This window comes from Periophthalmus magnuspinnatus, chromosome 23, assembly GCF_009829125.3.
Source record: "Periophthalmus magnuspinnatus isolate fPerMag1 chromosome 23, fPerMag1.2.pri, whole genome shotgun sequence".
In the NCBI taxonomy this organism is placed as follows: domain Eukaryota; kingdom Metazoa; phylum Chordata; class Actinopteri; order Gobiiformes; family Gobiidae; genus Periophthalmus; species Periophthalmus magnuspinnatus.
In genome coordinates, this window is record NC_047148.1 from 6559548 (window position 1) to 6571741 (window position 12194).

Genomic DNA, 12194 nt, shown 5'->3' on the forward strand with positions numbered 1-12194 from the left:
CGATCATGTCCTCAATGGTTTGACGTCGGCTTAATGACTAGAAAGCAGCGCTGTGTAACTTTTTTGTGGTTATAATAATACTTTAAATTGATATTGTCGAGAATCGAGATCAGTTTCTGACTTCTCTTGCTGTTTCCGTAAAGTGAAACTAAGAGGACAGAATAGCATTCCAACACTCCTGCCTCACAAAAACCTGGAACCTTTATAATATATGCAGACTTTACATGTTCTCCTGGTGTTTGTGCAAGTTTCCAGTGGGATACTTACAAACATACTACAACATACTTAGCAAACCAACAAAAAACAATGGCGGCGATAAGAAGGGCTCCAGACTCCCAAGGTGACAAGTCTTGACAGATGCTTGATTGAGAGTGTGAAAGGCTGTGATTCATGCCGCCCTAGATGACAAGAACTGATGTCCCCTCACTGGTTATTGCAATGTCTGCCTCAGGAAAAAGGGACATGAGAAACTAGAGAAATACCAGGGGGTCAAAGAAGAGCTGGGGGAGCCCTGGATGGTGAAGGCATCAGTGGTGCCCGTGATCATCGGAGCACTCGGGGTAGTGACCCCCAAATCTCTGTCCAGAAAACTGTAGTACTAGGAACAGCAAAGATACTGCGCAGAACCATCAAGCTCCCAGGCAGGGCCCAGCCTTGAAAAAAGATGAGATCACCCACAGAGGAAGAGGAAGAGAGTAGTACTGCCAAATAACACCACTTAGGGCAGTCAGTGCAGATATCTGGGCATTTAGCACCAGCCATAATGCCTGCATCAAGTGGCATTTTGCATATTTTTTTCACAGACTAAAATGGGAGGAGGCGGTTATCAATGTACGCACTAAAAGTTCCAAATCACCTGAAAACGTAGTTAATATTCGGCACAGCACAATTACCATACATACAGAACATTTCCGACACTTATAAACCCGTGTTTCAGTAGTTGGAAGATTTCCATAATGCTTGACCTTTTATGCTAATGGCAAATGCTAATTATTGATTAATCATAATTTGCTACAATCAAGCCTGTTTTAAAATGCAGCTGCACTTTTCGACCTTGTATTTGGTTGAATAAATGTAAAGATTGGGAAAGTCACATATGCACTGAACATTTGTTGTGGCCTGCCAGTTATACAAAAGATGGGGACTGTTCTGACATTTGAGCAGTTAATGCATATTTTCTTAGGATTCTACATTTGTTTACATTAGCGACTAGATCCAATATGGGGGCAACTGGTATCTTTGTCAAATAACTGGCAAAAAACAATTACACATGTCCAGTTGTAGCTTTTAACTTCCCCATTAAAAACAGTGCAGCTTGCCAATGGACGTGGCATAATGATAAATTGTATTACCAAAAGCACTGACTCACAGGAAGACCAGAACAGCCCACATTCACACATGCCCACAAAGCTAGTGGATCTGCTGTTATTCCAGCCCAAACAAACTAACCACACGCACATGGAACAGCATATGTCCGCCCAGACTGACTGAAAGAAATGCAGATGGCTGATTTGTGGCTGATCTGATTATGGTTGGATCACTGGCTCTGGGACAAAGCTTAGGTTAGTTTTGTGGATATCAAAACATCAGCACGTTCATTGTTTCCCCAGCCGCCCTGAAGAAACACTTTGTGCAGGTGGAGTAAACTGTGTGTGAAGACCGTTAACATGCGCCAATGAGGGGTGCAGCAGATGTGTGCCAGGCCATGTGATTCCTAATATCACCCAAAGGAAATGCACTTGTTTTTATATTGCTCGTACAAATGTTGTATTGTTTTCTCCTCTATTCAATTGCGACAATATGTACAATGTAGGAATACGGGGGCTTTTTATATTGAATAATTCTCTCCCTAAAAGAAAAAGTTACATTGTACTGTTTGAATGCCACTTTTAATAGCCTGAACAAAGACTTAATATAAAATTAACAAGTATTTTATTAAAAATGATTCAAGCTTACTTGAAGCAGATTTATTATGCAAAATCAACTTTTCAGATCTTAACCGTGTTTTAGTTGTTTCCCCTCACCTGAAGTTGCATTTAGAGTGTTTGGTGCATGTTTGAGCAATCTTTGATTGCTTATTTTCAAGATGCCATATTACCGATAAATCCTTGTTTTCACCGCCACTGGTATACGCCCACTGCTCTGTACTTACTAGTGTGATCTGTAGCTATCCATCGTTGTTGCTGACCTGTTGTGATGCTGTTTAGATCAATGTTTTGTCCCATTTGGCACCACAGTTTTCTAACACAGTAGTCAGCTTGTTTCTTTTATTACATTGCTTTAGATTAATATTGCAGTTTATAATGTTAAATAGTAAAAGAAAAATTGAAATATCTCAAATGGACAAAAAGTTATTGGAGGGAAGATGGTTCACTGCTCATCCAAGGCACTTCTTCAGTTCTGATCAGATTATTGGTGCACACTGCCTTATATCTATCTGAAAGGGAGGAGCTACCTACACCAAAACTAATACACCTACTTGTTTACAGTTTCTGTAGGCTAGGTCTAATGTGCTACACTAAGTGTGACCCATGCCTGAGTCATACTTACATAATCATTCAGGCCCCTAATGGGTGCTCTCACACTTATTCGCATACTGGCAAGCTCTATTGTTTTCTTTGTCTTGATTTGGGTCTTGTTGTTTTACTGGGGGACTTCAACGCCCACGTGGGCCACGACAGTGACATGTGGAGAGGGGTGATCGGAAAGAATGACCTCCCTGATCTGAATCCAAGCAGTGTTGTTATTGGACTTCTGTGCCTGTCACAGTTTGACCATAACAATGTTTTAGCACAAGGGAGTCCATCAGTGCATGTGGCATCAGGATACCCTAAGTCAGAAGTCGATGATCGACTTTGTTGTCATGTCATCTGACCTTCGGCTGCATGTCTTGGACACTTGGGTGAAGAGAAGGGCAGAGCTGTCGACCGATCACCACCTGGTCATGAATTGGATCGGCCGGGCAGAGGAGGAAGCCGGACAGACCTGGCAAACCTGGAAAACAAATCGTGAGGGTCTGTTGGGACTGTCTGGTGGAGTGGCCTTCAACTCACACCTCCAGGAGAGCTTCTCCCCAAATCCCGGGGAGGTCGGAGACATTGAGGCAGAGTGGACCATGTTCTCCACCTCCATTGTCAATGCAGCTACTTGTAGATGGTCGCAAGGTTTCTGGTGCCTGTCATCATGGCAACCCCTGAGCGTGGTGGTGGACGCCGGAACTAAGGGATGCCATCAGGCTGAAGAAGAAGTCTTATTAAGCCCTGTTGGCTTGTGGGACTCCTGAAGCAGCTGACAGGTGCTGGGCCAAGCGTGGCACAGTTTGTGCTGTCACAGAAACAAAACTCAGGGTTGGGAAGAATTCGGGGAGACCATGGACAAGGACTATCGGTCTGCCTAAGAGAAATTCTGGCAGACTCTCCAACACCTCAAGAGGGGGAAGCAGTGCTTCACCAATTCTGTTGGTGAAGCAGCTGATCTCAACTAGGAACGTTGTTGGACTGTTCAATCCCTGTATGACTGGAGCAGGAACTGTGTTTGCATTGCCGGCAGTAAGTCAGACCTGTTCCCAGTGCATGTTGGACTTCACCAGGGCTGCCCTTTGTCACCGATTCTGTTTATTGATTTTATGGAAAGAATTTCTAGGCACAGTCAGGGGCCACAAGGGGTCTGGTTTGTGGACCACAGAATCTCATCTCTGCTACATACAAGCGGTCAAAATGAGCTTCCTCCACAGAGTGGCTGGGTGCTCCCTTAGGTCGTTTTCACACCTAATAGTCCAGTAGACTCGGTTTGATTCGGGACCAAAATTGAAACATTGTTAACATTTTCAACTGGAGCGGTTTGCTTTCACACTGCTTTTTGTCAAACGAACCAAACCTTTTGAGAAGCTTGTCTAATCCTTCACATGTGGTGGCGCTGTACCAAAAACCATGGAAGGAAACGAGACAAAAAACCATGAAGAAGAAACGCCGCTCGTCTATTGGTCAATACAACGCAACTTCTTTTTCGCAGGGAAATGTAAACAAAATGCTACAGTGCGGGGGAATCCTACTGCTTTCATTTTTTCTTATTAATTTATAAACCTCGTTGTTTTTGTGCGTGGTTACGAGTAACTGACATATATTTTCGTCAGACCATATTTCTATGAGGGCTTTTACCTCCTCTTCTCTCCACGTCTGACCACGAGCCATTTCTCCGCTCCGCTAGCTTTGCACCCGTGTTTGTTTTGGTTTTATTTACCCAGAATGCTCTGCATGTAATCCGCTTCCTGTCTTTGGAGCGGCCTGTGGTCCGCTTGGCGTTCACATATGCATTCGAACCGTACCAGAGTTCACTTCAACCGGACCGAGACCTAGGTTTTTTGGCGGACCAGAGTTCGCTTTTTTGGACCGTATCAGAGATTGCGCATTCACACCTGACCAAACGAACCGGACTTTGTGGCCAAAAGAACTAGAGTTCGATTAAAGCGTACTAACCAGTGCTAGTGTGAATACGACCTTAGAGATAGGGTGAGGAGCTCAGTCACACTGGAGGAGCTTGGAGTAAAGCCACTGATCAGATTCGGTCTTCAGTCCTGAAAATTTTTGTCCAGATTAGAATTTTTCTTTTACTGTAGATCATACCTGGATGACTGAGGGATTACACAGATGTTAAAATGTTAAAATTATAACATAATGATCCACAGGTATATATAGCTATAGAGCAGACACAAGCGCAATAGTTCTTTAAAGACGGGGTAACATGCCAGAAAGGTCCAAACAGTCTATTTTGCATAACGCTATTCCCTCATCAAAACATGGGGTTGTCTTTGACATCCATGCATGTTTGAGTAATCTTTTAGTTTCTCCCTATTTGAACCCTCCTTAGTTAGCAGTATGAATATTCAAAAGCAGGAAACAAAACAAGGTGAACGGGGTTTGCACAGAGAGCAAAAAGAGGGAGGGCTCAGAGCATCAGAAATGAAACGGAAACTAATTAAACATTGTAATATGTTGTTTTTTGGCAGCAAATATAGCATATTTAAAGCAATAAAATGTGGTGATCTAAATATTGTGTTAGCAATAAATACCCCATATACAGTAAGTGTATTACCCCTTCTTTTAACTATTACCCTAACTCTAATTCCTAACCCCATGATGATTTTTATTTATGTAATACACACACACACCCCCCCACCCCTACACCCCCCCCCCACACACACACACATATATATATATATATATATATATATATATATATATATATATATATATATATATATATATATATATATATATATATATATATATATGTGTGTGTGGGGGGGGGGGGGGGTGTGTGTGTATCTAATCTGTGTGTTACATGTCTATATAGATTCACAGCTGGATCACTTATCTGCCTACAGGAAAACTCCAAAGTTGAAACATTTTAGTAAACTTATTTTTCTGGTCGTTTAAATGTTTGTGCAGCTGGAGGCTCTGCGGTGGAGGACAGGAGACCCCTCGCTGCCTCAGTCTGTCTGTAGTCTGCCATGTCGCGCCGGAGAGAGGAAGAAAGTGGTCAAAGGCTCCCCGTGCTGCTGGCACTGCGAGCGCTGTGAGGGATACCACTTCCAGGTAAATAAATGCACAGTAATATCAACTTCAACACTTTATTAGGTCCCGAAGGGCAACTGTTTTGCAGTCAGTGATAACAACCAATTCATACACATCACAGTGGACAAGGACATAAGAATAAAAACAACACTGTAAAAATTTTGTTTATCTAAAAGACCAATAATGGTAGGGACAAAAGAGGTCTAGTGCATTCTCTGGTGAGCCTTACTGTCCATCATTACACCCAGATATTTATGTTGTTGTACCACCCCACAGCCTGACCACTGATGTGAGCTGGAGGGAGGGGGATGGAGATGTCCTAAAGTGAATGCACAGTTCTTTAGTTTTAGACACATTAATGTGCAGGAAGGATGACTTACACTAGTTTAAGAATTCAGACAGGAGCATCACGATTTACCAGAGAAACAATAACTGAATCATCAACAAATTTAACAAAATTGATGATTCTTATGATGATTTTGACACATATTTGTGTACGAAACAAAACAATAATATAATAATATGGGCTATGAATGAAAATCTTTGTAACCAAAGTTTGGTGTGAATTGTGAATAAATTGTAGGTTAGGGCTTTCTTCCATTGCTTTCATTGAGTCTCTCATTGCACTTTCAATAAATGTATTTTTTTTCTAGTCCAACAAAATACCAAAAGTCTCACACATTGTCATGAATATTATTACATTTAAAGTTGCACAACATAACTTTTCTCGTGGTTGGTCCGCCACCTGCTTGACCTGCTCATCTTTATGGAGACAACCAGGTCAACTTACAGGTCAGGTCAGTGGAGAGATGACCCTCCTCTGAGTGAAAATATGTATATATTCAAGCTATTGTTTTAGGTGATGGTGAACTTTCCAGCAGAAAAATGTCACAGTGCACCTTTAACATGTGTCGAATAAGATAAAACTAAATATGGTTTAACTCCATGTATGACAGAGGTACTGTCCTCAAGTCTATGAGCACGAAAACTTTTCTGCAAAATAAGGGAACAGTATTTGGTATTAGCAGCAGCCTAGTCTTTACCCGATCAATAGTAATTTTACAGATAATGCCCCTATACATGTTTACTGTACTGTTTAGATAAAACTAACTAAATTGGGATGGCAAAACAGCACTGCAGCAGGTGTGGGAAACTTGTAATGAGAAAGATAACACACAGTATGGCTAAACTGTGCACAATTCTAGCCCTAAGCCCCAAGAATAAATGGTTTAAGCCAATTAACGGTGACTAATGGATTTAGTGGTAGAGAGTGAATTAGCCTGATCTATACAAGACTAAAAGAGTTATCTGTCATGTCTGATCTGCTATCTCAACTCTAATTACATTCAGATCCCGATAACATCAGCTCAAACTCTTTCCCAAGCACCAAGTTCACAGCAGTTGTAGAGTCGTAGGGGCAGCTGCAGAAGTAGATAAAGTGTTTTATAGCTAAAGAAACAATTTTGTTTGCTATGGATACTACCTGGACAACTGTAGCATTACACCTGTTTTGCTTTTTATGTTACAATGACAGGTGCATGTTTTGAGTACCTCCTTTTGTAAATGCATTATAATTGCAGCTCCTATTCCTAATTATTTTGGGGAATAAAGTAAGTTGTTTGTATGGAGAAAAAAAAAACAAAAACGTACATCATAAGTTCACCTGGTTGTTTTGATCAAAAGAAAGATTTTTAATATTTAACTAGGACTGAACGAGTGATTGATGGTTTTTATTCCCACTAGCATTGTGGTCACGAATACATTAGCGATTTATGTTTTAATTGTGAAACTCTGTACTGAATTCACATTTTAAACACCCAAGAGCATGAACGTTTGAGAGACTAAACCATGAACTGCAATATTAATACAAGAATCCCATGCATTTCAAAGCATGTTTGCGTAGGATTAAACTACAGAGTTAGCAGGATTTATAAATTAGTGAGACGGGATATTTTGTTTGCACAGGAAGTTATGTAAATAATAGCAGTCTTTGAGAGTTGATAATTATGTTCATTCAATTTGCAAAGTCAATCAGATGGTGATATCTTGCAGCTATATTTCTAACCTCTTTATTTTAACTGATTATTTTTTTTCAGACCAAGCTTTAGTATGTTTTCATGTCTGATAGTTTGGACTGCTCACTAGCGGTGTTCCTCAGAGTGGTCACGTGATGTTGCTGATTTGTCTTCGTACCGGTGGAGGTGGTATGACCGCGCCATCTGCATTCTGACTTCTTCAAGACAGTATCCCAGCTGTGTGAGAGTTTTCTGTACCAAACAGAAAACTCAGGCAACTGCTCGTCCACCCAAAAGATAAAATACAACCTGAGCATAAATGTCATGTCATTTATGAACTACCTTGCATGTCTTGTAATAAAACATACACCGTGGAAACAGGGAGGGCTTTCAGTATAGGGAAAAAGAAACATAGGACAAAATGTGAGACGGAAACAGTGAAGGCATGCACACGAGTAACAAAACACAAAGCAGAACAAGAACAACTCAAATCGGCCATTTCTGACTGTTGTAAAAGAGAGAACCACATTTCAGACTGGGACAGAGCAAACATCATAGGGAGAGAGGACAATGGATTAAGGAGGCAATCAAAATACATAATTGTGCCCATGGGACTTTAAACCGGGACGAGGGGGCCTTTTTACTCTCACACACCTGGGATACTGTCCTGATGAAGTCGGACTGCAGATGGACTCCAAAACCTCACAGCAACATCTCGTGACTCTGCGGACGACCACTAATGAGAAGTCAAAAATGTCAGGTATGAAAACAAAACTAAACCTCGGTCTGAAAAAAAAAAAAATCTATTAAAATAAATTAACGGAAGACCAGATGAACATCATTGGACCGTTTCTAACCTCTTAACTTTCTTTCCCCTAGGCGTCTGAGTTCACGTGTGAGCTGTGTCCATACGAGAAGAGGCCCGATATAAACAGGACTGGCTGTGTGTCCATCCCCATCATAAAACTGGAGTGGCACTCGCCCTGGGCCATTATCCCCATGTTCATCTCCATGTTGGGCATCATCGCCACCTCTTTTGTCATGGTCACGTTTGTCCGCTACAATGACACGCCGATCGTTCGCGCGTCGGGCAGAGAGATGAGCTACGTGCTGCTCACTGGGATATTCTTGTGTTACGCCATCACATTTTTGATGATAGCCACGCCGGATGTGGGTGTATGTTCGCTAAGAAGGATTTTTTTGGGACTGGGGATGTGTTTTAGCTACGCGGCGCTCCTTACCAAGACAAACAGGATACATCGCATCTTTGAACAAGGGAAGAAGTCTGTGACAGCGCCAAGGTGAGATGAACATAATGGAGAGGGGGGGTTTCAGATAAAGCATCCTCTTACAATTATGAGGTTCTATCTGACATTTTTATTCATATATTCTTTCTCCTGAATACTTTTTATCCACTTTTATCAAGAAGGGTTTGGCAAATGTTTTAGGTTTACATGTACAAAGCTCATTTCCTGATTCCACGAGTGATCAGTATTTTTACTTAAATATCCCAGAACTATCCAGAGTGGAGATAGACCCTTATAATCTAAAGGGATGAAAGGTAAAAGGGATAAAAGACAAAAAAAAGGACATTTATTTGAAGAGAAAATAAGCAGAGTAAGTTAGATGTGAAAATGAGAAAGAATGTCAAAGAATGGTGGCAAAGCTCAACTCACAAATTTAAAGATTTTGATAAATAACTTTGTATTGTTAACTTAAAACATATTTAGTCCATTTTAAGTGCGTCCACTGATTTGGTCTAACAGGGGTACAAACATATTCAGTGATCCCAGTGTTTGTGAATGGACACAGCTATATTAAACACAATGCATCAGAACATGGACCACGCCACCTCAGCTTTAGATCATGTCCCTCTCAGGGTGACTTTGTCAGAAAATGTTTTTTACAATGACAGTCAATCTGCTCACCTGTCCATCAGCTAGCTCTATTATAAAGTATAGGTCGTAGTATCACCTGGGTCCCTGGGCTGTGTGTTCTATGTTTTTCACCTGTACAAAGGCAGTCACCTTTAGGCGCTGCTTACTAAGGCCAGGTGTCATTATTCATCATTATTTTTCTGCATTATTTATAGAGGTCTGAACTCACACTCACCTCTTGTTCTATTTGTACTCAGCTGCTCCTCTCCAGGTCTCTGTCAAAGTGCGTCAGCGTTAACACATTTGGTTTGGTTCAAATTGTTACAAAGCAGTATTGACATGGGATATTTTTTAAACAAATCTAGATGTTCTTTTGATCTGGTTTCAGTGAAAAATCATCCCATATAGGTCCCAAGCAGTGATATGATTTTGGGTTTCCAACATTAATAAAGTAGTCTATAAGTTATGTGAATTCTGCTCATGAAAATGTATTGTATTGTTGTTTTGTAGTTCTTTCACGTTTCTCACTGCATGATCATATTTATCTTAGAAAACTAAAGGCAGTGAATTACCCGACTGAAAACAACAAACTTTAGCTTCTAAATTTGCCAAATCCACCCTATGCCCATACACTTGCATAGCACTTTTGTATTTAGTATAGTTCATGCACACACATCTTTTCATGGTGTACCCTTTTCTGTAGGCCTACTACCCTAATATCCACCCATATCCTACTACCAGCGGGTTTCAGCTTTAGCAATATTTTAATGTTTTAGCTTTTCAAAAACAGACTTGGAGTTGAGTTTGGTTTAACTTACACATGTTTGAGTAACAATGGTTTATTAGTCTGTGTACATCTCCACCTGGTGATGTCATGAAGCAGTAGTTTTCAAGTTTACCGCTACATTTTATGTTTTGTTTAGCCAAGATAGATAATTTGAGGATTGAAATCATCCAAACGATTCTGGAGAAGGTTTATTGCTGTATAAAAACACAGTGGAGCACTTCCTGTATTACAATATGACATCACACGGTGGAACAGAGTGTTTTCCTTTTGAGAGAAGAACTCACTGAATGAAACAAAGCAAAATTCCAGGTATGTTTGTGATGGGGAAACAGCATTATAACATAGATCAGAAAATAGTGTAATAATGGCCCTTTAAGGACAAACTATTGAAGATTTTTAAAAAGTTGATGGTGCAAATTCTCAAAATAGTCCATATAACAGAAAGCTGAATCCCATGAATATAACCTTAACGGACTAAGATCAATGCTGTCAGTTGGATTCCTAACGATATCAATACATACTGCCATGGTGTCATTGAGCAAGAGACATATCACCCCTTCTTTCCTGCTACGATATCTTCAAATGTTCAACTTATATTATTTATTTTACACAATCCATTCCCAGGTTCATCTCGCCTGCCTCCCAGCTCGTCATCACCTTCTCCCTGATCTCGGTGCAGTTGCTGGGTGTGTTTGTGTGGTTCGCTGTGGACCCTCCTCACACGGTGGTAGACTATGGAGAGCAGAGGACCCAGGACCCCCTATCTGCACGAGGGGTCCTCAAGTGCGACATCTCCGACCTGTCCCTCATCTGCTCTCTGGGGTACTCCATCCTGCTCATGGTCACCTGCACAGTCTACGCCATCAAAACCAGAGGAGTACCCGAAACCTTCAACGAGGCCAAGCCCATTGGATTTACCATGTACACAACCTGCATCATCTGGCTGGCCTTTATCCCCATCTTCTTCGGCACGTCGCAGTCGGCAGAAAGAGTAAGTCAATTCTGTTACTGTTTCAAATGTTGTTTGTTTGTGAGCTGTAGTCTGAAGAGCATGTGGGGGCACAGTAGGGGCGACAGTAGCTCAGTTGATGGAGCGTTTTTGTTCTCTGATCCGGAGCTTGGCGGTTTGAATTTTACTCTGAATATAAACATCACCGGTTGAGCGGTCACTGTACGAGTCCAGCTCCTGCAGATGAATACTGTCTTTGTGTCCTTGGGCAATACACTTAACCCACCTCACCCTCGAGTTTCTGCGTACACTGGTTTATAAATGTGTATGTGAATGGGTGAGTGGTTCTGACGTAAAGCGCTTTGAGTGCCTTGAAGGTGGAAAAGCGTGACCTTTTATCATTCACAGTATTCAAATTTAGCAAAACATTGTAACTACACAAAATATATTGAGTGCTTAGTGGCAAAGGGTTTCTTATTTATTTATTTTTTGGTACCTTTTAGTCAGTGAAGACAAGGCAAGTTTATTTGTACAGCACAATTCATACACAATGTAATTCAAAGTGCTTTACAGAATAAGAAGGGCATTAAAATCACACAAATCAAAACATAAATAATCATCATAAAATTAACATCAAAACAGAAGAGTGCAGAATAGGTTGTATTCAGTGAACATTTATAGTTTGGTTGTTTCGCCTTCAATCAGATAAAGAAATTTGTACAAGCCAAAAATGTGAAGATGCTTGGCTAAGGCTATTTTAGTACAAAAGCATTGTGTGGTCAGTATGTTGTTGCATATGGAAAAAATGCAGTTTTCTTCACTTACTTGTGTCATCATAAAAGTTCTAGTTGATTGCAGTGTATTAATGGATTGCACAGTAGAAAACAGCACTGTTGCCATAGCAATTAACAATTCAAAAACACATATTAAATCTTTTGAATGGTGAAGTCCTCAAAATGACAACTGTAAACAGGAAGCAGACTAAACCCTTGA

The 12194-nt window shown here is 40.8% G+C and overlaps 1 protein-coding gene across 2 annotated transcripts in view; it reads left to right on the plus strand.

Annotated features, from left to right (window-relative positions):
- Positions 1–12194, plus strand: part of grm8a (glutamate receptor, metabotropic 8a) — a 411383-nt gene that overhangs the window by 350354 nt on the left and 48835 nt on the right. For both annotated transcript variants that reach the window (XM_033990109.2, XM_033990110.2), the window contains exons 9-11: positions 5448–5594; positions 8468–8889; positions 10877–11243. In XM_033990109.2, the coding sequence (XP_033846000.2) occupies positions 5448–5594; positions 8468–8889; positions 10877–11243 (936 nt within the window). The remainder of the gene's footprint in view (positions 1–5447; positions 5595–8467; positions 8890–10876; positions 11244–12194) is intronic.